At 43.8% G+C, this 27,626-nt stretch overlaps 5 protein-coding genes and 1 pseudogene across 7 annotated transcripts; 4 read left to right on the top strand and 2 right to left on the bottom strand.

Annotated features, from left to right (window-relative positions):
- The first annotated feature begins 1,477 nt into the window (after positions 1-1,477).
- LOC126557868 (bystin) lies at positions 1,478-3,167 on the top strand. The gene is made up of 4 exons (XM_050213776.1): positions 1,478-1,749; positions 1,829-1,958; positions 2,032-2,832; positions 2,900-3,167. Exons 1-4 carry the CDS (start codon positions 1,479-1,481, stop codon positions 3,165-3,167), a joined length of 1,470 nt encoding a protein of 489 aa, XP_050069733.1. The 5' UTR covers position 1,478.
- Positions 3,168-4,034: 867 nt separating this feature from the next.
- On the top strand, positions 4,035-6,090 carry LOC126565075 (secretory carrier-associated membrane protein 5). The gene is made up of 6 exons (XM_050222216.1): positions 4,035-4,091; positions 4,185-4,448; positions 4,682-4,690; positions 5,214-5,548; positions 5,619-5,871; positions 5,941-6,090. The coding sequence occupies exons 1-6, from the start codon at positions 4,035-4,037 to the stop codon at positions 6,088-6,090; spliced, it is 1,068 nt and encodes a 355-aa protein (XP_050078173.1).
- Positions 6,091-10,887: 4,797 nt separating this feature from the next.
- On the bottom strand, positions 10,888-11,977 carry LOC126559302 (60S ribosomal protein L36). Its single transcript, XM_050215437.1, is given in 4 exon segments — positions 10,888-11,128; positions 11,429-11,560; positions 11,856-11,918; positions 11,921-11,977. Coding segments are annotated over 4 exon segments (471 nt in total). The 3' UTR covers positions 10,888-10,909.
- Positions 11,978-12,323: 346 nt separating this feature from the next.
- Positions 12,324-14,629, top strand: LOC126565063 (histone H4 transcription factor; the record flags this gene model as incomplete). The annotated part of the gene is made up of 4 exons (XM_050222205.1): positions 12,324-12,629; positions 12,692-13,340; positions 13,479-13,795; positions 13,877-14,629. Coding segments are annotated over 4 exons (2,025 nt in total), but the record flags the coding sequence as incomplete, so codon positions are not given.
- Positions 14,630-15,916: 1,287 nt separating this feature from the next.
- LOC126558087 (40S ribosomal protein S6) lies at positions 15,917-17,844 on the top strand. 3 transcript variants are annotated; one of them, XM_050214031.1, is made up of 4 exons: positions 15,917-16,040; positions 16,474-16,681; positions 16,763-17,460; positions 17,494-17,844. In XM_050214031.1, the coding sequence occupies exons 1-4, from the start codon at positions 16,035-16,037 to the stop codon at positions 17,839-17,841; spliced, it is 1,260 nt and encodes a 419-aa protein (XP_050069988.1). In that variant the 5' UTR covers positions 15,917-16,034; the 3' UTR covers positions 17,842-17,844. The 3 variants fall into 3 exon arrangements, with proteins under 3 accessions (XP_050069988.1, XP_050069989.1, XP_050069987.1); XM_050214032.1 differs by having other exon boundaries at positions 16,763-17,487; positions 17,551-17,844; XM_050214030.1 differs by having other exon boundaries at positions 16,763-17,844.
- A 927-nt stretch (positions 17,845-18,771) lies between these two features.
- Positions 18,772-20,505, bottom strand: LOC126565052 (zinc finger protein 3-like; annotated as a pseudogene).
- Positions 20,506-27,626: the final 7,121 nt, after the last annotated feature.

Genomic DNA, 27,626 nt, shown 5'->3' with positions numbered 1-27,626 from the left:
CAGTTTTGGAGCAGATTTCATTTCCGGGATGAGAGCAAAAAAAAAACGGAGCATGCGCCACACGCCCACACTGCGATCCAATTTTTCGTTAGTTTAGTAAAGAGTCGGTATTTATTTCAATGTACACCTCCTCACTTGTCCGTACATCATCTTTATCTACCGAATCGATTAGTGTTTCATATTTAGTCAGTTTTTACCTTCCATAAAGAACTCACGGAAAATACACGATTGTGAAAAAAATGAATTAATAAACAAATCAAAATAATTGAAAAAGGTACACTTTCTGCGTTTGTCAAGTTTTGAACTATTTGTCAACTTAGTTTACATCCGATCTTCGACAGTCCAGTTTGGCTTTGACTATCGTTCATTAACGTGCTTCAGTTCTACATGTCCTACCGGTACTATAGTCCTCTGCAATGTGAATGCGCCTTCGGATTTCGGTGCTTACGTTGTGTTGTTCGAAGTTACGATCGTACCAAGGTAACAGAACTCCTTTACAGACAGAGCCTCCGGCAAGCAGATATTTTATCTTCGTCACATTGCTTCTCAATGCTCAATCGATTGGCCTCGGGGATTTCCGGTGGGTGTATGTTTTGCCTTGCCGCAGATGTCCGCAGATGAGATGATGTCATCGAAGAATGAGATAGAAATTCATTGAAGGTCGACGAAGGTCATTGAAGGTCGTTGAAGATCGTCGAAGGTCAGTTAATGTATGATAGTTTCCATTCGTCCGGCAGTTATTCCTGGTCTCATATCCTTGTGCTCAGCCGATGAATAATGGCGGAAAATTTCTTCGCACCTATCTTAAACAGTTCGGCCATGCCAGCCTTTTTGCCCGCTGCCAGCTGAATTATTACATTTCAGCTATTTGATGTCACTAATGATTTCGTCCAGGTATGGCCTGGCATTTTCCGCCTGGTTCGGTATCTCCTGCATTCTGCTCCATTCAGGTGTCTGTCGAAATTGTACTTCCACCCGTCTTGCACCGCATCATAGAGATCACGAGAGTACAACAGGTCCATGTCATATATAACACCCTGTAGAACTTACAAGTTTCCAACGACTGGGCTAACTGCTGCATTACTTGCTCAACCAATCCTGAAACAGTCGTGTCTGTCTTTCACGTTCTGCCGGGTGTCGGGTCTCATTATCAAACCATACCTTCTTCTGTTTCGTTCTTTCCTTATGCACTAATGATATCGATCTTGTTTCAATCATTCATATTCATTCAACTGATTTAACATAACATTTCCTGCATAAATAAAAAACCGTTTGAAATTCTACACTTTCCAGCAAAGCATCAAATTTCAACGGTGACACTTACACCTGTCAAACGTCATAGTCCATTTCACTGAGCACGCGTTGCACTCTTTGACAGCTACATGCCGCACGAGGTTATTGTTTTCCTTATTGTACCGTGTCTGCGGCATTGCTCGTGTTCATAGGCCCGAAAGAAACCTTTCCATTGAATATCAAACATGGGAAAATCAAAGGCACATCGTATAAAGAAAATTGCCGCACCGAAATCGTTCTACGAAGAGCAAACGAACGATGGGCGAGTGTCCAAGAAACAAAAACAGCCCAAGATCCGTCTGCGGGCCGAAGAAACCGATTATGTAGATTCGAAGTCGTCCAAGAAAATCTTGCGCCAAGCTCGTAAACAACAGGCAGAAGTAAATTTTCTCGACAACTCGTTTGGTCCATCGCTGGCAGAATCGTCTACGATAAGAAAACGAACTCGGCTGGATGGTAGGAACCGTGTGGTGGTGGTTCGGTTGGATTCCAGTGCCTTCCCACATAATACACAATTTTGTTTCTCTCCCTTCAGACAAGGAATCATCGGGCGATGAGTCGGACTTGGAGGATCGTAACGAGCCCGACATCAATGGAGAAAATTTGTACGACGATATTAAAATCAGCGAGGAAGATGAACGTGCGCTGCAAATGTTTCAAAACAAGTAAATCATCAAAATCGTTTTCATATGAATTGCAGCACTGATTGCTTCCTGGTTGTGTTCTTCTATTCTACAGAGATGGCCCAAAAACGCGTACGCTCGCTGATATCATTCTGGAGAAAATGACCGAAAAACAGACCGAAATTCAAACGCAGTTCTCCGACAACGAATCGCTAAAGTTGGACGATATCGATCCGACTGTGCGCGAGATGTACAAAGGCGTGCGGGATGTTTTAAAGCGCTACCGCAATGGTAAGGTGCCGAAAGCGTTCAAGCTTATTCCCAAGCTGCGCAACTGGGAACAGTTTCTGTACATTACGGAGCCCCAGTCGTGGAGTGCGGCTGCCATGTTCCAGGCAACGCGTCTATTTTCTTCCGGCCTAACCCAACACATGGCCCAACGTTTCTACAATCTTGTACTGTTGCCGCGCGTTCGTGATGATTTGGCCGAATTTGGGCGTCTGAATTTCTATCTGTACCGAGCGTTAAAGAAGGCACTGTTCAAGCCGGCTGCCTTTATGAAAGGCATTGTGTTGCCATTGCTGGAGGCTGGAGATTGCACACTGCGTGAGGCAATCATTATCGGCAGCGTCGTAAGTTGCACATCCATCCCGGTGCTGCACACAGCCGCTTGTTTGCTGAAAATTTGCGAAATGGAATATTCTGGCGCATGTTCTGTGTTTATACGGATCATTTTGGACAAACGGTATGCGCTGCCGTACCGTGCAGTCGATGCAGCGGTTTTCCATTTTCTTAAGTTTGAGCAGGACAAACGAGAAATGCCAACGCTTTGGCATAACTCGTTGCTTACCTTTGCTCAACGGTACAAAAACGACATTTCCTCCGAGCAGCGGGATGCACTGTTGCATTTGTTGAAGTGAGTATGCTCGAATGTAATGCTATGTTTTGCATTTCAATAACTCCGTAATGTTTCGATTCTGCAGGAAACAATCGCATCCCAAGATTACACCTGAAATTCGCCGCGAACTACAGGCTGCCCGGTGCCGAGATGTAGAGGTTGGTCAAAGCTTAGCCCTGGAGGGGGAAGTGGAATTCCAGGAGGACAACGATTACACGCCAATGGAAGACGAGGAAGAGGCACACGGATCACAGCGAGTGGTTAAATTTACCACCGAACAACAGAACGAAGAGGAGGAATCAATGGATAGTGATGACGATGAAGACGATGAGGATGATGATGAAGAGTTGTAATACCGGTATATATTGATGTATATTATAGAAAGGCTATGTGCCTTCTTCAATAAACGTGGTATCTAATTAATCATTAAATAAAAAAATCCTTAGTTCTTATGTTGGGAAGTAAACAATCATAAGCGCAAATCATCTTCAAGGTGGCCATTATCACATTCTCTTAGTGATGCAGAAAAAAGGAATGTAAGTAATTTTGAACAAGTAAAATTTAAATCTCAATTTTGTTCAAGTTTGTTTATTTTTAAATAAACAGCATTTTAAACTGTCACCTAACATGACCCACGAATCGATGACAGTTCAGGGAATCCTCACAAAAATCAAGCTGTCAGGCAGATGAGTAAGCCAAGACGGAGAGGAAAAAGAAAAAATCCTGCAAAGTTCCAGCTTTTCCAGCTGCTTGCACGATAAAACATACAAAAAAGTGTCAATACTCGTAATTCCATCACATTTCCCGTGCTCTGCAATGTAAGTTTACGTGACGAAAGCAACTAGAGCGTTGAGCTGTGTGTTTATGTGTTTAAGCGAGCGTATGTGTTAGAATGTTAGTCAGAGTCGTACACTGATAACAGAGGACCGCGTATGACGTAGCTACTGTTTGTGGGCAGCAGCAGTAGAGTAGTAAAAGGAAAAGTTTTCTCGGTCCGAAACGGAAGAACTACAATTCAATCAGCTAGAGGAAACACTCTACCAACCCACGATCTTAAGCTTCGATTAATTCCGTCCTGTTTTGTCATTCTTTAAACTAGTGTCCCCCCTCATAAGCTGTCCGTGTGTGGAGTGAGTGCACGGCAAGTGTGAAACGGCCTACAGAGTGCTTGTTTGCCCGAAAACATATAAATTGTACATCTGCTGCGTGCTACTACAACAATGGCAGGATTGAACGACAATCCGTTCGGTGAGCCGGAGATCGACAATCCGTTTGCGGTAAGTAAGCGGTTGTAACTCCGCGAGACCAAATTCATCCTACCGGCATAACGAAACTCCTGTTCCAATTTACTCTTTCTGGTGCACTTGCAGGATCCTTCAATACAGCAGATTACCCGAAACACTACGAGCTTGCAACAGACCTTAGACGACTACCGACCGTTCGACAATGATCGGAATGTGCTGGGCAATGGTAGTGGTGGGACCAGCCAACCGGCTACACTACATCCGTCCACACAGTCCCCACCAGTGTACAACCAAAGTGGAGCCCAGTTTCAAACCAACAGCAATGGGGCAATGTCCGCGAGCGGCAGCAAACCGGACGGTATGACACAAATCTCGACCGCCGAGCTTGAGGTAGGTTGTCAATATGTTGGTTCCAGTTTCCTGTTTCTGTACTTCCTTCCTTCCTAAAGACCCCTTTCGCTCCTGTACCATATGGCATAATCATCCTCATCAATTGATTGTTGTACCATTTTCCAACTCATTCTCGAATCGACACATTCCAACGGACAATCGAATGGTGACCAATCCCCCCACCTGCGATGGAACGTTTGCGATGAACTTCTTCCTTTTGCAACGAACCAAAGAATCTTCGGGTATGTTAGAGGCTTTTTTCTTTGTCATGTGTGTTCTACTTTCGATTACCCTTTTTTTCGTAACCCAATGTTTCTACAAATTGTCCCAAACGACGGATGCCTTATCCGTCGTCGCTTATCAATCTCGAATGGGAAGAAATGTATGTTGCTTCTCGTCATTTTTTTTTGCTTTTGTTTTTACTGCATGCTCTTTGACAATTGCTTTCGAATCAATTCGGGAAATGTTGCTTATCAAAACCGTAGCAAGCCACAGGAACGCATGTGATACACAGCCGAATGCGTTTGTGTTGGTGCGATGACTAATTAACCCGCTTCCGTTTCCATCACGCTTGCTGCGATTGATTAGCGCTTGATATTGGTTCCCGGTCGTCGTAGTAAATTACAGATGGGTGGGAACTGCCTTACCATTTTTTTCTTGTGTTGATTGTATCTATGAATTATGTTTTTGTTACGTACATAAAATTTATCGAAATGAATAATTTTAACGCAAAATTAAACTAACAATCGATTCTACAAATTCCAGCGTGCCCAGGAGGAGTTGGAGCGCAAAACGCGCGAACTGGAACGCCGGGAAGCAAATATGATGCGTAGCACGAACGGACAGCCGAACAATTGGCCACCGTTGCCATCCTTCTGCCCGATGCAACCATGCTTCTACCACGACATCAGCCTAGATATTCCGTCCGAGTTCCAGAAGACGGTTACCCGACTCTACAAGCTGTGGATGTTTTACGCGCTCGTAATGGTGGTAAACATTCTCGGCGGACTGGTAATACTGATCCATTCGGGCGAGTTTCGTACGTTCGGGTTAGGCATCTTCTATGCGGTACTGTTTACGCCGGCATCGTTCCTGTGCTGGTAAGCGATACAAAAACGGCGTGCGAAAGGTTCACCGCGAGTTAATGATGCATTTTCCCGTACTCCACAGGTATCGTCCAGCGTACAAGGCCTTCAAGACGGACTCGAGCTTCAACTTTATGATGTTCTTCTTCATCTTCTCCTTCCAAGCGCTCGTGACCACCATACAAACGATCGGGTTTCCCGGTTCGGGTACGTGCGGCGTTATCACGGCGATTGGCCAGTTTAGCTCGGGCTGGGGCGTTGTGGTGGGCTTGTTTCTGATGTGTATAGCGCTGGCGTATGGTGTCTGTGCTGCTGGCAACATTTTTATGCTCACCAAGGTAAATGGCAGCATTTTTAGGGAGTCAGTGGTTTACCGGGTTCGATTCTCACTTCCGTTTCCTTCTCAGATACATCAAATCTATCGTTCCGGTGACAAAATTACGATGGGCAAAGCGCGCGAAGAGTTCCAGAGCCAGTTTATGAGCAACTCGATCGTCCGGGATGCGGCAGCCGGTGCGGCCCGTGCCTCCGTTCAGAGCACCTTAAACAGGTACTAGGAGACGTCCCATTTCCTTTCTGTTTTTGTTTTTTGGGAAGTCGCCTTCACATTCTCACTACCTTCATACCTAGCTACTTCCTTGCAACATGTGCAACAAACAAGCCCGCTGTTATTATTCCTAATACAACAGCAAGAAAACAAAACTACTACTATTATCACCATCTGCACTACCTACCTTTACTATACCTAGCTCCTAATATTTTCGCGCAAAAATGCGTCCGTGTACGCTTCCAATCTGAGCTCTTACTCAGAGGCAAAACATGTGACTGGTCACACTCCTTTCCCGCATAGCATATCATCGTATGGGCGGATAAAGAGGGGAAACGACCATGTACATTGTCTCCAACATTCTGAAACTAAATCACACACACACACACACACACATACACACAAACCCGCGACCCTGGGAGTGTTGTAATACGTTCTATCCCGCGGTCTGCGGCCAATTCAGATAGATAAATTCCTGCTTTTCGTTACGCTCCACCTTTTTCCCAGTTCAGTTCTCTGCTAGATGTTTGGTAGTTTCATTTTTATAGTAGCAATGTTTGTGAACTTTTTTGACAAATCTTCTTCCCATATTTAGTAGTAGTAGTAGTGTCGTTTTTTCCCCCATCAGACGCGTGAATTTTTTGTATTTCTTTTCATTTTATTTTATAATATGAAATATGTTCCCCTATTGTGTGTGTGCGTTTAAAGTGTATGTAGGCGACAAGAATGAAGACGAGGAATTTTGATCAATTTTGTTATGTGAAATTGTGTTTCGGTTCAGGAACATCAGTTCAGCAGTTTATAGCAGGTGGATGGGACAGCAAAAATATTCAACAAAAGCATTAATAGTCATTGAAGGTCATATAAAGAGAAGAAGGTGACGTTCTTCGGTTCGGAGCCTCTGATTATGAATGTTGCACCATTTTTTTCATGCTATTGTGACTTAACCAAATGACGTTATAAAATTGTGGTAAAAGGAGACCGCTCATCGTTAAGCAGTAATGAACTGCTGATCAATCCATTCTTATGATACGGTCAGGATATACTTTAACTCTTTGCCAGTAAGCATGTGATATCCCGTTGCCTGTTGTTTAATTTTGAACCAACCAATCATGATTGAGAGTTTAGTTTTTAGGCATGATTGAGGACACTACACTTAAAACACGCGTATGTAAGTGACAAAATTCCAAACGCCGCCGCAGAAAGATAGATCTTGTTTTCATGGCGCAACTAGTGTGTATTGATTTTGGTAAGAAAGCGCAACGTGGATATCGAGGGAAGGCTACCTAAGGCGAATGTGAAGTAGAAAATTTGATGAGCAAAAGAATTAAAAATTGCGTTACAAACGATTAACAGATACGATTATGAAAAGTTTACTTATGATTTATATTTATCTTAGACTATAACAAACGCGAACAGAGAGAAAATGAAATATAAAACTAAACAACAACCACGCACTATTACACGAATAAAGAGCTCGCCACCAGTTTGAGAGAATGAGAAACTGAAAACGGAGAAAAGGATTTTAGTGTTGGGCGATGATGTTGGTTATCCTTTTTTTTTTTTTATTTGATTTTTTATTGCTAGTTTTAGCTCCTATTCGGTTCGCATGCTTTACTTCCCTGTATCGAGATCTCTCCGAGAAGTGATGACCTGTTATTGAGATATTGAATGCGATTAAGTTAATTTTTATTAGTTTATTAGTTATCTAGCATGACTCGCATGTTTCCTTTGCAAATTCTTTTCGATACGAAATTCCATACATGCTATACTTCCTTCTCTTACCCGACGCTACTTCTCCATGCTAACACAAGCTGCCCATTGGCCGATATATTAAAATCCTGCTGTTTGTTTTGTATCCCGGTGTATATTACATTTCTAGCCCCTATTGAACATAACCACGTACCGAGCGAAGATAGTAAACCCGTTCGATGCGATGTTGTCTCCTATTTCATTCGCCATCGGGAAAGGAGCCCTTCCAACCGGCCCGGATAGATATAGATCCCGTGTGCCGACCACGGGACAAAACTTCAACGAACTTCAGTTTTAATGGATGTGCTGCCGGGGATTGCAAGGGAATGTTTCTAATATGATGGTGTATTAGGTGCTAGGTAATGTGCGTGTGTGTGTGTGTTTGCTAATGTTTAATCGCTTTTCCCACTGACCGACTGACGCATGATTCTCAGTTCCAGCCTCTACCAAAAAACCTCCCAACCATGATGGGGCTTGATGTTTGTAGATGTATCCTTCCGTCCTCTTCAAGGATTGCTCTTTCCATCCTTTCAAATCCTGCAGTCGTTTTGGTTTTGTGCTTTTTTCATCGATCCGATTGGCAATCACATCATACACACACACACACTCCACATCTCACAAATCTTGGAATGCTTCATGTGCAGAGTTTTTTTCAGTTTTAGTTTAGTGGACGAGTCAAACATCGCTGTCGACAAAATTACATTCCTCATATTTAATGGCACTCAAAAGTTCCAAATTTAATGTTAAAAGAAGAGAGAGTATAGAGTCACTTATGGTGGGGCAAGAAAGCGATCGTATGTGTTATACCCATTCATTATGATAACGAGTAAGATAATTATCAACATTGCACTCGAAAAGTTAAACGTGTACGTGTGATGTGCAACTTCCTATTGTTTCTTTTTTTTGTATTGCACTGATCGTGAGTTTACAATTATAGATTTAATAGTAAGAACAGAACTCACGTGTGCTAAACAACAAGTCGGATCGATGTGGGTCCCGATAATAGAAATGTAAGGGCACAGAACAGAGGCATTAGAACAAAGTGTATCTTACTAAAATCGTGTACCGATATGGATGGTTTATGATTACCCCCTCAACAGTAATGTAACACACAATTCAAACCCAAAATCAATTTCATTACATTATATTATCTTAAAAAACAAAACATCATCAACACGTAAAGGAAAGGAAAGAAATAATGCCGTTGAGAAAATGGGTAAGACCTCGTCGAAAGAATACATAGTTATGTTTTAGTAATACGCAAACGTATAATTTAACTGCAATAACCGACACTTAGGAAGCATTAAGACAGGCATCCGTGAACGAGTAGAGAGGAAGAGTAGATAAATGATGTGAAATTTATGCTGGATGTACAATTCAATGCTGCTGCTGCTACAACTCCATGATTGATAAAATGATGGAATAAAATTATTATCCGTACTGTGGCGAATGTTTAAGCAAAGCTGTTGGGGAAACATTGGGAGGATACATGAAAATTCTCCGTTTAATGATGACCGCACACGGGGTTTGAAGTGCTGGAGCTAGGGTGAGAAAATTTAAACATTCACTCTTCATTTTTATCAAGAGATTGCAAGCTACAGGAATCGTCTGTCCTAAGCACCTGGTGTTGTTGCTTTTTAGGTCCTCTCGCAACACTTTGATGAATCATTCAACCTACAGAAATAAAAAGGAGAATTAAGGGTTATCAATTCAAGCTTTTTATCCTGATATTCCAGCCGATGTGCTTGTTCGATTCGTAATAATTGAAAAGCAGAAAGGTTTCCGAAAAGCGAAAATTTCCAACTGATCATTTGCTCCGTTTATTCCTTGGAGGTGGAAAGCAAAACCTCGGAGGTTTTGTCTGCTGCTACAATCCTCAATACAGCTACGGGTTTGGCGCCATCATACATGCTGTCCATTATGCCTGTCTTTCTGGCGGAGTGTTAGGATTCTATCACGCCTCCCCGGCCCATGTGGAGCAGTAAAGGTCTAAAAATTCTTTACAACAGCCTAATTCGCTTCACGATGGTACGATTACGAGCTCGTAAAGCTCATCTATATTCCTTCCACACACACGGGCCCAAATGGCATTGGCTAGAGGTTTTCAACAATTTCGGATGTTATCAAATAAACTGGGATCGTATAGAATATTTTTTATTCCAGTGTGTACTTTTACCACTGAAGTATGTAATCTGATAAAATTCTCTCGGACACTTGTAAAATGACAGGATTTCAGTAAAAGAAATGACGGACTCTGCTGTCTGCTGTTCAATGTTGGTCTGGATGGTGCTCTAATTCCTTGACTTCTTCTTCTCCTTGGCTTAACGACCACTAAGATCATGCCGGCCATCGAAATGGCTTACTAGACTGCCGATACCACGTAGTTGTATAGTCAGTCCTCACTACGGGGGGACGGTCTGGATGGGATTTGAACTCAGGGCCTGCCTTTTGAAGACCGGCGCCGCTGTCGCCTACACCACCGGGCCGCCCCGTCTTGACTTCACGGATAACATAGACGTTACAGCGGATGTACAGGTTAGATTGAGTATCAATGCGATAAAGACAAAGTACCTGATTATCGGGAAGCAGATTATCAGGAGATGAAGATACAAAGTGAAAGTCCGGTGATTCTTGGACTCTAATAGCGGAGGATGCCAATGCATGCGCCATTTGCGAGCTGAGTAATGCTAACTATTCGTAGCGGTGAGTGAGCTCGCTGACTAGATCTAATGTAGTCGAACCTGTTGCAGATCAGATGCGGAACCTTGGACTGAGTTTCCGACCTGACCAGTCACCATGATTCTTTCTTATGGGCACCAATCACTCGGGCACAAAATATACAAATAATATGTGGTTAAGGTGGATCTTAAATGTTTTATTCCTCAAGAATGTTTTAATTCTTACACAAACACGCATCACCAGGCAGCGCATATGCCTGTCTTCCCAGCTTGTTCTGTCGCACCAGGATCATAAAAGCGGATGGTATCCTACCCATCGCCACACCAAGGAAGGTGTGTACGACGGAACGAGAAGACGCGGCACTACCCCACCCATCGGTAGAGAAGGGAAAAGGTGGCTTACTTGTGGGCCGCCTTGCGCATATGGGCCAAGATGTTGGACAGTTCCTCGCGCTTCCTCTTGGCACGGATGTGCGTGCCGAGGCGTCGCTTCAGGAACTTCAGCGCACGCTTATCCTTCGACACCTTCAGCAATTCCATACCGCGCTTCTCGTACGGGGCATGGCCAACGACCTCACGCACCAGATCGCGCACGAACTTCGTGTGCTTGGTTTGGATCTGTTATCGGGACGTAGGGAGAAAAAGTAGAAGAAGAAAACGAAACGTGTTTTTAAATACCGATCTTTCAGTAATTGGATGGATACAGAAATATTGGTGTTCTAGTGCATCAGAACCAAGGCTTAACCAGATTGTACGATTTTGCAAACCGTGCCAACAGGACCGACCAATAAAACATTGGCCAGCCTGTGGCTGGTAGGAAAAATGCATACTGTCTGTGAATGGATTAGTGGAAATTTCATCATAGTAAAGGATGAACAAGTGGTGAAGGAATGATGGTTAGCTTCCGAAGATACTTACACCCTTCAGGCGGGACGGGCGGATTCCTTTGACTTTGCGGTCACCGCGGTACTGCAGCTGCTTGATCTTCGTCGTTTTGTGGCCTTTGTTCATGCCAACGCACATCTCGTATCTCGGAGCCATGGTTGTCTCCTACAAGCGTCGTCGACGTTGTCACCGGAAAGATACAGGCCATTCCCGTGGAAAGCAACAACACCATACGCACGTACAAAACACAACCAGCCAAACACGATGCAAGCAGAGCAAATGTAATGAAAACATCACGTTAAAATAAGGTTTACTTCCAAAGCGAACGGTGCCGAAATGGCTCGCACACGCTCCGAACGAACGATGGTGAATGCTTTCCCCATCGTTGGTTCGAGTCAGTCGGGACAGTCCGGGAAGAAATTTGTGAAAATAGCCGCACAACAGCTCGGTCACATCTTACCTCCTTGCAATTGACAGCCGGAAAAGAACACGAAAGGCCTGAAGAGATGCGTAGATGGGTTTGCCAAAGGCGGAAGTTGATCTTTTTTTTTGACAGCGCGTTACTGTGACAGATGTCGACATATTGAATGCGTCCGATGCTGTCGATGCTGTTCGCATGTTGACATCAAAAATGGAAGAATATTTGTGTATGGGGAAATTACCATAATATATTTGTGCCACCAAATAAATTTCAGACGATAAATTAAATAATAAAAATACGACCATATTAACCGGTTCATAAAAGCGAACATTTCAAATCTATAGATTTTAACAATATTTTTAACGACTATCTCAACGACATTCCCAGCGGATTAGCTGTCAAAAACGCCTCTGTTTACAATCGCAGTGTGATTGCAGCGCGCCTTTTTCCCAGTCGTAGAAAACGTTTCTGGTTTGTTGCATTTCGTAACCGTGATTGTACGTTTAACTTGATTCGAAAATGGATAAAGGTACGAAGCGACAGAAAAAGCAAGCAGCAGCCGAAGGGTCCAAGGATGTAAAGAAGCTAAAGCTCGCCGTGAAGGAAGAGCCAACGGGCTCGTCGGAACTACCGACGCAGCAGCCAGTACCAGTAGTGCCAGAAAATGATCCCAACATCTCCCGCCTACGGAAGGACATTCACGATTGGATGGAGAAACAGGCCGAATATGAAAGTGCGGACCTGGACACACTTCTCGAAGAGAGCAACCATTTGGCAGAGCAGGAAGAGATAATAGATCTTGATCGTGTTGAGGTAATGACTGGATGGCTGACAGGGTTGAAGTTCCGTCTTAATCGATTCTTTCTTATCCTAAGGCACCGTTAAAGAAGCTACTGAACGGCTATTCGGATGAAGAGATCCGGAAATCCATCAAGTACGAGTGCGAGTGGCGCAAATGTACGTTCATGTCGGGAAATGATCGTAAATATTTCCTGCACGTAGAATCGCATGCCGAACTGGCGATGGTAAACCAGAGCGATAGCTATACCTGCGAGTGGGATCTGTGCGGTTTTACCACCGAGGACGATTACGAGTATATGGGCCACATACACTACCATGCGTACCATACGAAGCTGAAGGTACATGGAGCCGGTGTACACATGCTGGCGAAGTTGCCCAGCTGCAACAACGACAGTCGGTTGCGAAACACCATCACCAACTCGCCGGTAACGTTTCGCTGCGAGTGGAACAATTGCAACGAGCGGTTTAACAAGGCGATGCACTTTTTCCATCACGTTCGCAACCACATATGTGATGAGTTTCCGACGAACAGCAAAACGAGTGAGAGTGGAGTCGATTGTCTTTGGTCGCTGTGTAAGGAGCGGTTCAAAATGAGGTATTTTGCTTTGTTGCATGTGAAAAAGCATACGACCGAGCGTGATATTGCGTGTTACACGTGCGGCACTACGTTTTGGGCGCGCTTGAAATTAGTTTATCATCTAATTCGCCAGATTGAAATGTCTCGTAAGTAATTTAACTCAATTTTATTTAAATAATGAAAATTCAGTTTCTTTCATCGTCAATCACTAGAAACGGAACAAAGTTCTCATCAGTAGTCCATACTATCACGCTAATCACACTTTGATATTTTCTCATCCACAGAGCGTAAATATAACTGCTCGATATGCGGTCGATTCTACGCCACAAATGCGCTGCTAAAATCCCATGCCGAATCGCACGAAATGTCGCACCAGTGCACGTTATGCCCGTTAAAGACAGGTGCCGCAAGTATGCTTGCCGCCCACATGCTCCGAGTGCACCTGAAACAACGGAACTTCAAGTGTAATCGGTGTGAGTATGCGGCATTCTCCAACTTGGAGCTAAAGAGCCACATGAGAACACACGATAAGACGAAAATCTTTCGATGCGAAGAGTTTGGATGTAATGTCGCCTACAGGAGTTTGCTCGCCATGAAGAAGGTGAGTAGTGTATAGTGAAATGCTAAACAAACGGAAGAAGAGCTGGCAGATTCATCCATTCCTTCTTTGCTTCCTTCACAGCACTTTGCCTGGCATTACAATCTACCCACGACGATGTACGGATGTCACATTTGCACCGACAAAACGTACAAAAACGCGTACCATCTAACGAAGCATTTGCGGTTTGTCCATAAGCTTGAGAGAGCTCCCGGCTACTTCCGGTTTGCATACAAACCCGACACCGACGGTATAAACCGGCTCTCGACGTACGTTGAGCAGAAGCTGAAGCAAACGAGAGCGAATAACGCAACCTCGGTTTCTGCGGAGGAGACGGCCACGAAGAGTGACCAGAAAAATAACAAGGCAGCAGCTGCCGCTGGTAGGAAAGCAAAATCAAACGAAAAAGCTCAGGAGCAGATTAATGCTGCGTTAAACCAGCAGGAATCGTCTCACGATGCAAGCGCTTACGCGCCGATTAAAGGAAAGCCGAAGATTAACTTCGTTAAAGCTATCGGTGTGCATGAATTTTTAGTTGAGCTTGGTATAGAAAAGGAACCGGCGGAAGCGGAACAGAGCTCAGTACCGGTCGAATCGGTCGATAGTTCGACAGTCAGCCGAAGTGAAACAACAAAAGCACAGCCCAAGCGCACCACGGAGACGGTACGAATGAAGCGTGAAAAAGAACACGTTGCTAGACTTGATACGTCACATGATGAGGAATCGTCGAACGAAGGGGGCGATGGGGTAGCAACACAAACTCCACAACAGCCAAAAGATGTGAAGGATTTTACGGTTATGAGGCGTTACTTGAAATCAAGCAAGAAATCGGTTTAAGTTTAAATTTAATTCGTGTTTGCTGTTTGAATTGTGAAATGTAGAAGTTATAATTCAATAAATACACCACTTTGAAAAGTCTTAAAAGTAATCTCATCCTGTCTGGCTGCTGTTTCATTAGCTATACCGCTATATAGGAGGATACACAGGTTCTTATGTTGGGGTATTGTGAAGCAGTAAATATGATTTTTTCTTCTTTGGCTACGCATTTTTCAGAGGTTATGGATTAGTTATGGAAATAGGTCCCAAAAAACAGGAACGAATGAAATCCGTTCACTTCTCAAACGGAGCGGAATTGCTAAAACAGATTTTCAAACGTGGTAGATAATAAAATGATCACACCGGCTTTAACAGTTTCCAACACCTCACTCGCGGAGCTACTGTTGGCGACTGCCCTCCAGATTGTCCCACCCTCAATAGTCTCTTTTCTTGATAATTTCATAGTAATACGAAGAGCAGATCAAATGATACTAGCTTTACAATGCGGAAAAAATAAAATATCCCATACAAAAAGGACGGTCTACCTGGATAGGCGATCGTAGAACAACGTCTTTTTATAGATATTTGGAGCAATCGCTCCAAGGAGCTTTGAAACGATATTTGGATCCTCGGTCATAGGAACGATATTTGGAGCGATCGCTCCAAGGAACTGAGTAACGTATATTTGATTCGTCGATCATTGATGCGATCGCTTCAAGGTAGGTAGTAACGATATTTGAAACAATCGCTACAAGAAACGAAGTAACATTATTTAGAGCAGCGATCATAAAAAAGATATTTGAAGCGTAATTCATTGAGCGGGTTTTTTTAAACGGAACTGAGGAATTTTCTAAATCTGTTGTCGTTCACTTCAGAAAAGAAGCGAAACGGTTGCACCATTTTCGTGGCATCTCTCTTTGGAGGTTCTTTGCTGCAACATCGGCCACGGGAACCGAGTGAAGATGGCGGGATGTATGTAGATGGCTTTCTTGACTTGATTACATCCTATGATTCAGCCAGTATTGCATAACGGGAGATGGTCTGGACGGAGTTCGATATCCGGTTCTCGAGTGTGTGTGAAGAGCGACACGGGGTATAAATGGTAGATGCGTATTAGAAACAACCAAAACGGTTTGCAGCTTATGATACTACTCTTTCTATACCCAATAATGCATTCTTTCTATGTTTAATTGCAAAAGATAATAAAATGTGAATAATTTAAAATCTAATTTAGGATGTCGACATAGCGTTTGCATTTGTTCGGCATCGAACGCATTGTTCGGCTAACGTCACCGACAGTATCTGACAGACGCCAAACGTCATTTAGACGGAAAACGGAAGTTGGAAGCGGTGTTCAGCTTGCTAGAATCGTTGCAATTTGACAGCCTTTTTACTCTTCTGGAGTGTATGGGAATAGACGTGTAAAATGAAGGTACGAGCAAATGGCGTTGAAATAAATACGATAAATGGTGAAATTTCGGCTCAAACGCTGCGCCTTAAGTGAGACTTAGCGTTGGCCGGTCGTTTGTGTCGTTTGTTTCAGTGCAGTGGGATGAAATGATAGGATAAATTCGATCAACCACAAGGCAACGCGTGTTTGATGTGTTTCGTTGTCCGTGCCCAATGTTTGGCAGTCGTGTGCGTGTGTGTGCGATGGCTGTGAAGAACCGGGTGGCCTACTAATGGTGTGGTTCCGATTGCATGCTTCTTTACTGGAAGCGGTGTGAGCCACTTCTGTTTATGCTTTTCTGTTAGGAGGTTCTTTGCTGCAACATCGGCCACGGGGACCGAGTGTAGATGGCGGGATGTATGTTTTAGAATTGAATCCGGTACTAATGTGTGTGTGTTTTTTTTCTGCATTTCAGTTGAACGTATCGTTTCCCGCTACGGGGGCTCAAAAGACCTTCGAGATCCCCTCGGACGACCACAAGCTGCGTCACTTCTATGACAAGCGTATGGGCACGGAGCTGGCCGCCGACCATCTCGGTGAGGAATGGAAGGGTTACATCCTGAAGATTGCCGGTGGCAACGACAAGCAGGGTTTTCCGATGAAGCAGGGTGTGCTGACCAACAGTAAGTAATCCGGCAAACGAAATGCGAATGACAATGTTGACACTCACGGGTCCTTCCCTTCTTTCCTTCTTCTCCCCTCAGCTCGTGTTCGTCTGCTCCTGAAGAAAGGTCACTCGTGCTACCGTCCGCGCCGTACCGGAGAGCGCAAGCGTAAGTCGGTGCGCGGTTGCATTGTCGATCAAAACCTGTCTGCCCTGGCATTGGTTATCGTGCGCAAGGGCGAGCAAGACATTCCCGGGCTTACCGATGTGGATTTACCGCGCCGTCTCGGACCGAAGCGTGCGAGCAACATCCGCAAGCTGTACAACCTTACCAAGGAGGATGACGTTCGCCGTTACGTCGTCAAACGCCCGCTGGATGTCAAGGCTGGCAAGAAGCCCCGCTTCAAGTCGCCCAAGATCCAGCGCCTGATCACCCCGGTGGTGCTGCAGCGGAAGAGACACCGTCTGCTAATCAAGAAGCGCCGCTCGGAGGCTCGCCGTGAAGCGGAAGCACAGTACGTGCGTCTGCTTGCCCTGCGCCGTCGTCAGGAGCGTGTGCGCCGTACATCGCGCCTGTCGTCTACGCGTGACTCGCGCAGCTCGCAGACGTCCGAGAAGGACAAGAAGTCGCTGGCTGTGGCGAAGAAGAAGGAAGCCGCCTCCAAGAAGGAGTCCGCCAAGGAACCCGCCGCTAAGAAGGGGGCCGTCACGAAGAAGGACGCCGCGAAGAAGGATGCCGGCAAGAAGGATGCCACCAAGAAGGCTGCCGCCGGCAAGAAGGACGCCGCTAAGAAGGACGTCAAGAAGGATGCCTCCAAGAAGGAGGTAAAGAAGGATGGTAAGAAGGAGGTAAAGAAGGATGCCCCGAAGAAGGATGGCAAGAAGGAGGAGAAGAAGCCGGCAGCAGCAACCACCGCCGGCAAGAAGGCGGCAGCCGGAGCTGCTAAGCCCGAGGCCAAGAAGGCGGCGGCTGCCCCGAAGGCGGAGGGCAAGAAGCCGGCAGCGGCATCCGCGACCGGTGGCGAAAAGAAGCCGGCCAAGAAGGAGGCAGCAGCACCGGCGGCAAAGGACGCAGGCAAGAAGGAAGCCCCGAAGCGCAAACCGGAACCGGCCCAGCAGAAGGGTGAAGCTAGCGCGGCCAAGAAGGAAAAGAAACAGCAGCAACAGAAAAAGAAGTAGAGAGTGAGAAGAGAGGTTGCGGCGAGTTAAAAAGCGAAAAAATGCCGGTTCCAGCAACCAGCAATCCAACCTGGTGTGCCGGATCTCCTCCGATTCCGATTCTGACACCTGTAACCGGTATTCGTTCCGGGCGCAAACTATAGGGGTTTTGTAATTTAATCTTAAACGATATGAAGAAACACACAATACAGAGGGTAAATGATAAAGGATCGGACAAAGGTGTATGGTTGTATATGCTTTTTATTTTCGTGTTACTGAAGAGAAACGTATTGCACTGTGCCGCAGCTCCAAATCCGAACAGCAAAACCCTTGAAATTTTAAATAGTTGTAACTAATGACGGGAACTCCGGAGTAATCCAGAGTTAAATTCGGAGTGATCCGGAGTAATCTCCTACTCGATGCCTAGTCAACTGCGAATTACTCTCGAGTCTACTGGGGATTTAGCTTAGGATAGCATCCCCTCAACACCCGCACCCCTCCCTGGTCGTTAAAATATTCGGAGTAATATCCGGAATGTCTTGAAGTTCGATTTATCCGACTACTGGCAAAATGAAGATCTATCCATCGCTAGTTATAACTACACGTCCAACTGCCAAAGAGTGCCAAAATCCTCTGGGATACGCTTGAGAAGAAGAAGGAACATGGAAAAAAATTTCGGGACCTATTATGAAAAGGTTTTTGAGGCCGTGAGGTATATATGAAGGTCTTCCTCATGGAGAAGCGGTTGGGAATCAAGGGACTACATCTCCGAAACCGTAGTATGAAAGAAACCAGAAAATTGATGCGAAAAAAGGAAACTGTTCCAAACAGTGCAGACTTTTTAAGGTAAGCGATTTCAAGATAAAATAGATCTTTTACAAGCTTTATTTATTAAATTAGTAATTCCAAATGAGTGTTCGGAGTTTGTGAGGTATCAAATTAAATAAACGATCATTTCCCGCCCTGAAAATCACCCCTCTCCATCGCCTGGGAAATGTTGCTGGTCGGATGCAACCGTGCCAAATGGTTTCGCAGATGTACCTTCTGCGTAAACTGCCGATCCGGACAGATGGCACACTGATACGGCTTAACGCCCGTGTGCGTACGCTTGTGCTTGCCAAGATCGGAACTGCTGGTAAAGCCCTTGTCGCACACATCGCACACGTACGGTTTCACGTTTGTGTGCGTTAGCATGTGCGTCTTCAGAGAGCTTGATTGGGTGAACGACTTGCCGCAGATGCTACACTCGAACGGCTTTTCGGCCGTGTGTATCCGTAGATGGGATTTCAGATTGCCCGACTGTACGAATCGCTTGTCACAGTAGTCGCACTCGTACATCTTTACCTTCGCGTGCAGCCGCAAATGATCGATCAGGTTCGAACGGCGCAGAAAGGTCTTTTCGCATAGGGTGCAGGCATGTTTCGCGGTACGGACGGAAGGCGTTCGTTCCGGCCTGGGTTTTGATTCTTGTTTTGTACCGATCTTTTGTAGGATGAATTCGACGGCCGTTAGATCACACTGCTCGTCTTCCATGGAATCGCTAGTAGTTGCTGCGGTGCGAGGATGTTCGCCTTCCTTCACGAATATCGGTTGCTCGCTTAGCTCTAAATCCTCCAAATCTATTTCCGTTTCTTCTTGCTCGTTACTTTCTGTGACGGAATAGCTGTCGACGATTTGATCCTCCTCCTCGAAATGTTCCGGAGTTTCGTTGTCGAGGAAATTGTGCAGCATCTCATTCGTGCGAAAGAAATCGCGAATGAAGCAATACGCGTCGTCCAGGCGGGTGTAACATAATTTGCAGATTTTTGTCGGAAGCTTCTCACTCAAAAGTAGCTGTAAAACAAGGGGCGAGTGATTGTACAAAAAATTCGCCTTGATGGTAATAGGGAAAACTTACCACACTATTGGTGACTTTCTGTATCGCTTCAACCATAGTGATATCGTTCTGAGAAGCCAACGATGTGCTGGAGATATCGTAGTAGTTTTGCGACTCGTTCGATGATAAGCATAGTCGGCAACAGATATCAAAGTTGGTAATCGTTATTTCGAACGCAGATTCGGCGTTTGAAGCCATCGTACCGTACACCGTACACAACAAACCACTAGTAGCAAGCAAAAGCAGAAAGATGCCTGTGCAGCTTTGCTGTGATGCAAGAACAGCTGTCAAATGATGTAAACAGTGCTACAGGGTGACTCCGAATTTTTTCGCATGCAAAAGTAGATGTGTTCTTTGCAAAATAAGATTACGAACAAAATTATTTTGTTTACAGGTAGACTCTATTTTTATGAACGATTCCGATTTTATGCAACATCAGACAAATGCTTTGCAAATACGTTAGTGCGATAGCACGTGTCTGCCCTTCAATATTTTCCTCATCAGCACCCGGCGACCGGTCGCAGTAGACATCCGCTTCAACCAACCGTGCACCCGAACGCGCTTTGTTTCTCGTGCACGTGGAAATTGGTTGCGAATCACTGTGCGTGCGGAAAGTAGTCCCCAGGCACCACCGGCCATTGCTTCGGTAAGGCCATTCGCTAGATTTCCACTGAAGAATGGTACTGAAGGTATTTTGGGCAGGAGGATTCTGGAAGTTACGTAAAGTGAAACGAGGTGATAGAGTTGGTAAAGCGGAACCGTTTTGCGTATGATACCGATACTTACTGTAAGGATCGCACTAATGCCATTGCGAGTGTGCTTTTAGTTTGGTGTTTACGTGAAACAAGTCAAAGAATTGAGTAATAAAGGATGTTTGGATGTTTTCTGTTCAAAGGTGGATTTGTTGTGATTACAGATTTGACAGATGGTTGTTTTGAACAGGGTCTATACATCATCAACAAAAATTGATCTAGATTCGACAAGGTTAAGAATGTTCGGTAGTTAAGGTGAGATTTTGAAAAGACCGGTAAAGTAAAAATTATATACATATGTGTTCAATATTGAAAGGAAACACCCTTTTTATTCATTGGTTTTATGGTCGTACTGGGTAAAGTTCTAACCATGTTTACTAGGCTTGAAGAATGACATTGACAACCATCATATGCCAAATGGAGGTGAATGAATAACTCTACCACTACATTTCTTTCTTTCGTATTTCTGTGACCTTTCATGACCACGAAGTTACGAGGCTACTCCTATCGATATCCTAAAACGGGACCTCTTATACGAGCAGTGGCAAGATTAACGGAACAACCTTCGGGAGGGCTTTGAGCTGGTGGACCCCCAATCCACAAAGAAGCTTCCTCAACTTCCAATTCTGCTTAAGAGAGCCGAGTAGTTGAGGCAATTTTTGGGGGGACGCCCACTCCACCTACTGGTAGATTCGCTGTATGCGATGGACGTAGCAGTCGTTCGTCTAGAGGACGTCATAAAAGGGCTGTCACATGGGTTCTTTATTGTAGGAGCTTCTTACTGAATCCCCATATTGGTAGGAGCCTCAGGTGGTTCTCAAGCCGATAAGCTCCCCTGCCCTGACCAACGAGAACCCAGGCGGCGTCTTACTCCGCCCATAGGTTAATCCGCAACGTCTGAGACTTGGACTGTGCCTCAAACTGAAGAAACCTTCCTAGCCACTAGCGATGTTCAGAAGAATTTTCGGCCCTATACGTATGCGACTTAGAAGCGCCACTGGGCTCCAGGTGAACTGTTCACATCAAGAGAATGGCACCGAACAACCCAGCCTGTACAGTGGGCTTTTAGGCCGTTCACATGGACGTTGTTACATACATCCAACACTTGCATATACTTACGTGTGATGCTCAATAATGTTGTAATATGTGATATTTACCAAAGAAAACACTAGACACATACAGTTTATCAGGGCAAAATGGAGATAGGTCTTTCCACATTATTTTCTCTTTCATTTGTTTGCTGTGTGGTTTTGTTCTGTTGTTGTATTATTATTAAGTTTAAGTTGAGTTTAGTTTCATTAAGATTAATTTCCTGTCGGATGTTCAAAACCATTTAAATTATTTTATTTTGTTGAATTATTACTTCACCTTTTTCACTTCACTCACTTGTATTGTATTGTAGCTTAGTTTGATTTTTCTTTTCATCCTTTCTGGGTTCTGTGCTAGCGATCCCGATTAATGTTTCAGTTTTTATGCTTTGCTTCTAAGAATTGTTTATTTCTTTTTGTTTTCTTAAAGTTTTCTTTCGTTTTTATAGTGTAAGTGTATCATTCTTTTTTTTTTGTCGATGATCGCATTCATCCGTATTTTCGTTTTCAATATTTTCATTAAAAAAGGAATAAAGCTTCAATTAGTGTGCATGCGTGTTTTGTTTCTTGTTGTTGTTTTGTTTTTAAGTGCGGAACATTCGTTCCACCATGTCTGGAACCAGTGCTGGTCGGTTTGTTAGTTAGTTTTAGCATTGCCGTTTTAAAGTTACGTGAGTTTAAAAACCTATTTGCATGCTCAAACGCTCAAAAACTTCACCCGGATGTGTAAAGTTTGTGTATTGTGTGTAGATTTTAAATGATTCTCATATTAGCCATATTGTACGCTATGTATACTATCCTATCTTCCAGTAACTAGCCGAGCTATCCAGCTCCAAAAACCATTAAGGGGTTAAGTTTTTTGCTTTTTGTCTCTTTTTTTTCTTCTTGTAATTGGCATTGTGTTACGAATCATTCTAGTAGAAAATAGTAAATAAAGAACAATCTTGAAAACGGGGTTTAAAACATCTGCAGAATGTTTAACGATCGATAAGAGAAAAGTAACACTATTTTACATGCGAGTGTAGTATGCCTGTTAAGGGCATCCTTTCAGTATTTTTCCATAGTACAGCCATTTAGAAGTTTAGTCACTAGCTAGGCGATATATCATTGCGAGGCTCAGTTTGACTGCCTCGCCCTCAATTCCTCTCAACACCACGGATGCTCCTCCGTTACCTTAATCTGTAAAGTCCAATAGGAAAATGTGTCTTGGCGCTGTGAAAGTCACACAGGGTGTGTGTAGTGTAGTGGTAATAGTAATAGCTATGGCGGAACGGAAAAGCTTTTATTGTAGAGTAAAACACATCACTGGCCACGTGGAGTGCGTTTGACGCCTAGGTTGCTATGGTTTCATAATTTTAGTTGTGTTGCTGTTGCGTGTATGTGTGTGCGCCTACTGCCACCAGCGCTGTCTAAAATCTAGGGCTGCTAGGATCAATTGTTGCTTTTTTTTTATTATCTAGAGCTAGTAGAGCTTGTTTGGAAGGATTTGCTTATATCGCTAGGACCAAGCGCTATATTAGCGCCGTTAACAGAGTTTTATAGTTAATTGTTTTAGAAAAAGAAAAACAATAGTTTTTTTTAAATCTTGTCTTGAGATATGCATAATCTGTGTCTGTGTCTGTTTGTATTTATTTCCATTACTCTTTCCTCACTCTTTCTCTCTTTATCTATACATATCCGCTCACACGAAGGACAACTAAGCAGCGCCTACTACTCTGCGGACGTCGCGCTAAAATGCGTAAAGCTTTGATTGGATGGGGTTTTGGGGAAAAGCATAGCGCGTTTTGGTCCGGCGCACGTCTCCCTCCGGACCTTCTGTCGAGGACCAGGAGTACAGCACAGCCCAACACACACAGGAAAGAAAGCTGCAGGAAATGGTGCTGCCTCGCACAATAACGCACCGGACGCAAGCAAATGTGTTTGTTTGTGTGTTTAATTGTTTCCCTTGGCATATACTGTGACTTGCACGGAAATCTGGACATCTGAAAATTAAATATTTGTTTGACTTTGAGGGCGAAACGGATGACATTCGGATACCAAATTACCGAAATGGAAAAAAAGAGTGCATCGGCGCCTCAACGCCACTGGCCTTCGCACAAAAGGTGCCAGCGTAAGTCGGTAATGTTCCAATGAAAGGCTTTTTACTCAGATTTCTAACCCGTATAACTTGCCGGCACATGGCCGTTTGAGAACTCTCCAAATGATTTAAAAACAACTTACAACTCTTACGCTTCGTCTGTTTGGGTTTGTTAAAATCTGAAACTTTCTGCATCTGATGTTAAATAAGTTTTTCTTTTGTAATTAGTCGAAAGCAAGCACCTCCTAGTCGAGCAGTTATTCGATTTTAAGGTGTCCGGATATCCGTTTGAGTCACTGTATCGTGTGTATGTATGTGTGTTCATGGATGTGCAAGTCGTGCGCGTGGCGAAATCAACGAGGGACACATCCTTTGGAAGAGCGCACACAATTACTTTTTTATTTCTCTATAGCTTAGCGTATCTTTGGGCGTGCGAGAGCCTGACGATGTCTGTGTGGTAAGCAGCAGCGATTCTTTTTTCTTATGCAGCAAACAAGGCACTGTGGAATATTTGTATCTATATCGATTTAAGTTGTTTTTCTTTTTATATTTCCAGTTTCACAATAACTTATTCGCTTCCTTCATTCTAGCTACCCGACTTGCCGACACCTGTTTCGATGGCGATGCTTGCGGATCGATCGTTTTGCGAATGCACCCAGCCGTTACTGATCAGTTGAGTGATCTTTGTTTGTTCTAGCGTTTTTTTTTATCCACTTTTCGCTTCCATTTTACAAATGATACACCAGTGTCTTACAACCTTTCTCCGTTCCTTCGTTTGAAATTTAAGTTTCCTACCCTATCATCACCTGGCGGTTGCCACCGATTTGCAGGTTGCTTGCTCGTGTACCTCATGCAGCGCAACCCCATCTAAACACTAAAACATTGCTATCATCGTCATCAACCTTAAGCGACATCGCTTGCTTTGTTTTGCGCGTTCTGCTTTGGCTTCCCTTTCCGGTAGCATACGTCGGGAGGGATGAAAAAGTTGTAGACGCAAAACCCGTGAATGCCTAAAAGTTGATTGGAGTCGCCCTTACCGTAGCTTCCGGGCAAGTGTTGGGCATGCGAGTGTCTGTATCTGCCTGTGTGTGCGTGTGTTTATTTGTAATATTTACCTACGACATCTCAATGTCTCCCCAGGGTGCCCACAGAGCCAGACAACGGAACCGGAAAGGGAGTGGATCGAGTGCCCGCTGCATAAGGGTGCGTAATATTCTTAAACACACCCAGCGAAGCACTGGTAGCTTGTTTGCATTGTTCGTATGTATTTTGGTATTTAGGTTTGTAATTTTTTTATTGTAGCTTTTATGAGATTTATTATCTTAATCATGGCTGGCTGCTGTCATGATAAAAATCTTTAAAAATTTCCTTGCTTATGCTATATTAAAGGGATCGGTTCGCTGACTCGACTGGTTGGTGTCGCTTACCTTTGTTTTTTTTTGCTAGGCATAGTGTTATTGGTTTTGTTCTGCAAATAACAGAAAAGCGCTTTCAAATGCGGACGAATGGACGTGTACACGAGTGTGTGTATGGTCTGGTTGATAATGTGTCCACCCTAGAAAAAAAAGCGACTCCATATGCCATATGGACGAGTGGTTTGTTTTTATTTCTGCGCTGCGTTACTACTTTACAACATGGTCGATCGGTTGGTCTACGGTTTCAATCGAATCCTTACTGTGTGTGTTTGTTTAGTGTAGTTTTTAGAATAGAGAAAAAAATGGTTCCCCAAATTGCTATTAATACTCTTTTGTTTTTGCTTTTGTTGTGGCAACTGTTTCCGCTACTTGAATTCCCAATTCCCTATTGTTGCGAAAATTGTTGGGTCTGGAAAAAAACCTGTCCTATTCTAGGCAAAGCGCAATGGAGTGACCTTTTTTTCTTAGTGTGAGTATTTTGTTATATTCCATTTTGTCGTCTCAATCGAACACTAAATATCCTGCAGGGTTTGTAAATGTGGGCCAGCATAAGCTACTATGTTTAACCGGTTGGAAGTGTCAAAGTAAAAGAAAACAATATAAGTAAAAAAGACTTCCACAGCTAGACTTGAACAAAATCAAACAAAACATAGCTGCCAGAGTGTGTGTTTGTTTGAGGGTAAAGCTTCCGCTGAGACGTATCATTTTCTTCTGATATATTTCAACAACATCATTAAACAAACCCCCCTCCCGTACACTAATAGGCAAAAGTTGTGACGCATTTTTTGTTGTTGTCAAACGCGTGTAAAAAGTTACGTTTGATGTTTGGAAAATTAACTTCTCGTAGGACCCGAACATAAAGAAAGAAATTAACAAGAAGAAAATGCACGCTACGGGTAGCAGCAAGGATCAAACTCGTACTCGAGGCTTTGGTTAATCCCTTGTCCGTGGGTAAGGGAAACTCTTTCCGAGTGGTGACTAGCTTCGTGGAACGGGCAACATGCCCCAATTTTCTAACGATAGATTCTCACGGTAATGGTTTCGAGCGAAGTAAAGGAAAACAAGCTAGCCCTCAAGATTCGAGTGTTTGCTGCCTGGTTTAATTGGCCTTAATACCAAAACCATTAGGAAGGATAGGATTGATGAAGCTCAAAGTGTTTTCCACCGATACCACTGATACTAGAGAGTTCCTATAAGACGGACTGTAAGGGGTTGTAATTTTGAGTTAATTTTGGTTTTTTTCACCCCTTATAGCTCTCAAGCACTGTTCCTCTTCTGAGTGAAAAAAAAACAAGCACTCTCCAAGCGTTGAGTTGTTATTTTTCTGCTCCCCTGTTTTTCCTTTATCACCAACCAACAATCTGATGTTGTAGTGTGGTTTTGGTAATTTATTTTTCAAATCCTCAAATCTCATTAATTTTCAATTTGATGTAAAATTGCTATCATATCGTTTTTCATATTGCAATACCGCCACTTCTCGGAACGTAAGCCCACTTCCTACGGTGGTTGGCTTGCCGCAACATGAAGCAACATTAGGGGAAGAAAAATGCCAATAAATAGCTACCGCAAACGTCGCTTACGAGCCAAACAAGCAAAATGAAAGAAAAGCTCATGATGCAGAAAAGCTTGCTAAAGAAATTATTTACACTTGGTACCGTTGAGGAAGATTGCTGCCTCGTATTTATTATTTCTTCTTCGTCAATCGGTTTGCTTGGTGTGCACCTTCAAGCACCGGAGTAGCGAAGGTGTTTAAACAAAAAAAAGAGCTCAAATTCCATAGCCTGTGGAAGCATATTTACTACTGTAAACTTTTACACTTTTCTCTTTCAACTATTAGCGATGGGGGCGAAAGTTTATGCACGAGAAAACACAGTTGTGAAAGTGAAAAGCAGATTGTGTTTCCTTCGGGGCATGCTAATGTTGCTGAAGAAGTTGCTGATGGGAAGGTTTTGTTTGTGTCGCTGAGTACGTTCTGTGGAATAATAAACTGTTTTTTAACAGATTATAAATCGGTTCTCGCCATTCAGTCTTACCATTCGCATGATTCACTTCACTGTGGCGTCATACGTTTTCCTACGAAGTGCTGCTGGTTAAGTTAATTAAACTTTCCAAACCCACGACTCGAAAAACTCATCTCAGGTATTGAATATCAACCCCGCACGCGTTTCTCTAGCTTCGTTTGCACACGGTTTGCTCCAGAAGCTTCTTCTGCAGGTTGAGATTTTGTACTCCGCTGTACAATGTTTTGAATTTTGATTGATGAAGTCAAACATCATCATCATCATCAACAGTGCACACCCGGAATAGAAATATCAATATGAAAATTGTGTCATTTCTTGAAGTGAAGCAAGAAGCAGAATCACCCCCGGATTCGCCTCGAATCCTTTCCGTACCGGCGTGCGAGCATGCTGAACACAAGTTCATGCTACCATGTCACCATGCAACGGTCGATAAATGTATCTCCGGAGTGAAAGAAATTTCTTCCCAAAACATGATTGACATTGAACTTCAATGTTCGACTAGCTAGTACAAACTTTTGCAAACGTTTTTGTGACCTTATTTTATGATCACTGTGGGTGTGAAAGTCGTTTCGGTTTA

Source organism: Anopheles maculipalpis, chromosome 2RL (assembly GCF_943734695.1).
Source record: "Anopheles maculipalpis chromosome 2RL, idAnoMacuDA_375_x, whole genome shotgun sequence".
NCBI lineage: Eukaryota > Metazoa > Arthropoda > Insecta > Diptera > Culicidae > Anopheles > Anopheles maculipalpis.
The sequence above is the reverse complement of the archived record's forward strand: the minus strand, read 5'-3'. Positions and strand labels throughout refer to the sequence as shown.

Excerpts from the sequence above, each read along its gene's own strand:
- LOC126558087 (XM_050214030.1), top strand. Across the intron at positions 16,682-16,762 it reads GCAGGGTGTGCTGACCAACA|CTCGTGTTCGTCTGCTCCTG; the intron begins GTAAGTAATCCG and ends TTCTCCCCTCAG.
- LOC126557868 (XM_050213776.1), top strand. The coding sequence starts at position 1,479 with ATGGGAAAATCAAAGGCACATCGTATAAAGAAAATTGCCGCACCGAAA. Across the intron at positions 1,750-1,828 it reads AAAACGAACTCGGCTGGATG|ACAAGGAATCATCGGGCGAT; the intron begins GTAGGAACCGTG and ends CTCTCCCTTCAG. Across the intron at positions 1,959-2,031 it reads CTGCAAATGTTTCAAAACAA|AGATGGCCCAAAAACGCGTA; the intron begins GTAAATCATCAA and ends TCTATTCTACAG.
- LOC126565075 (XM_050222216.1), top strand. The coding sequence starts at position 4,035 with ATGGCAGGATTGAACGACAATCCGTTCGGTGAGCCGGAGATCGACAAT. Across the intron at positions 5,549-5,618 it reads CCGGCATCGTTCCTGTGCTG|GTATCGTCCAGCGTACAAGG; the intron begins GTAAGCGATACA and ends CGTACTCCACAG. Across the intron at positions 5,872-5,940 it reads ACATTTTTATGCTCACCAAG|ATACATCAAATCTATCGTTC; the intron begins GTAAATGGCAGC and ends TTTCCTTCTCAG.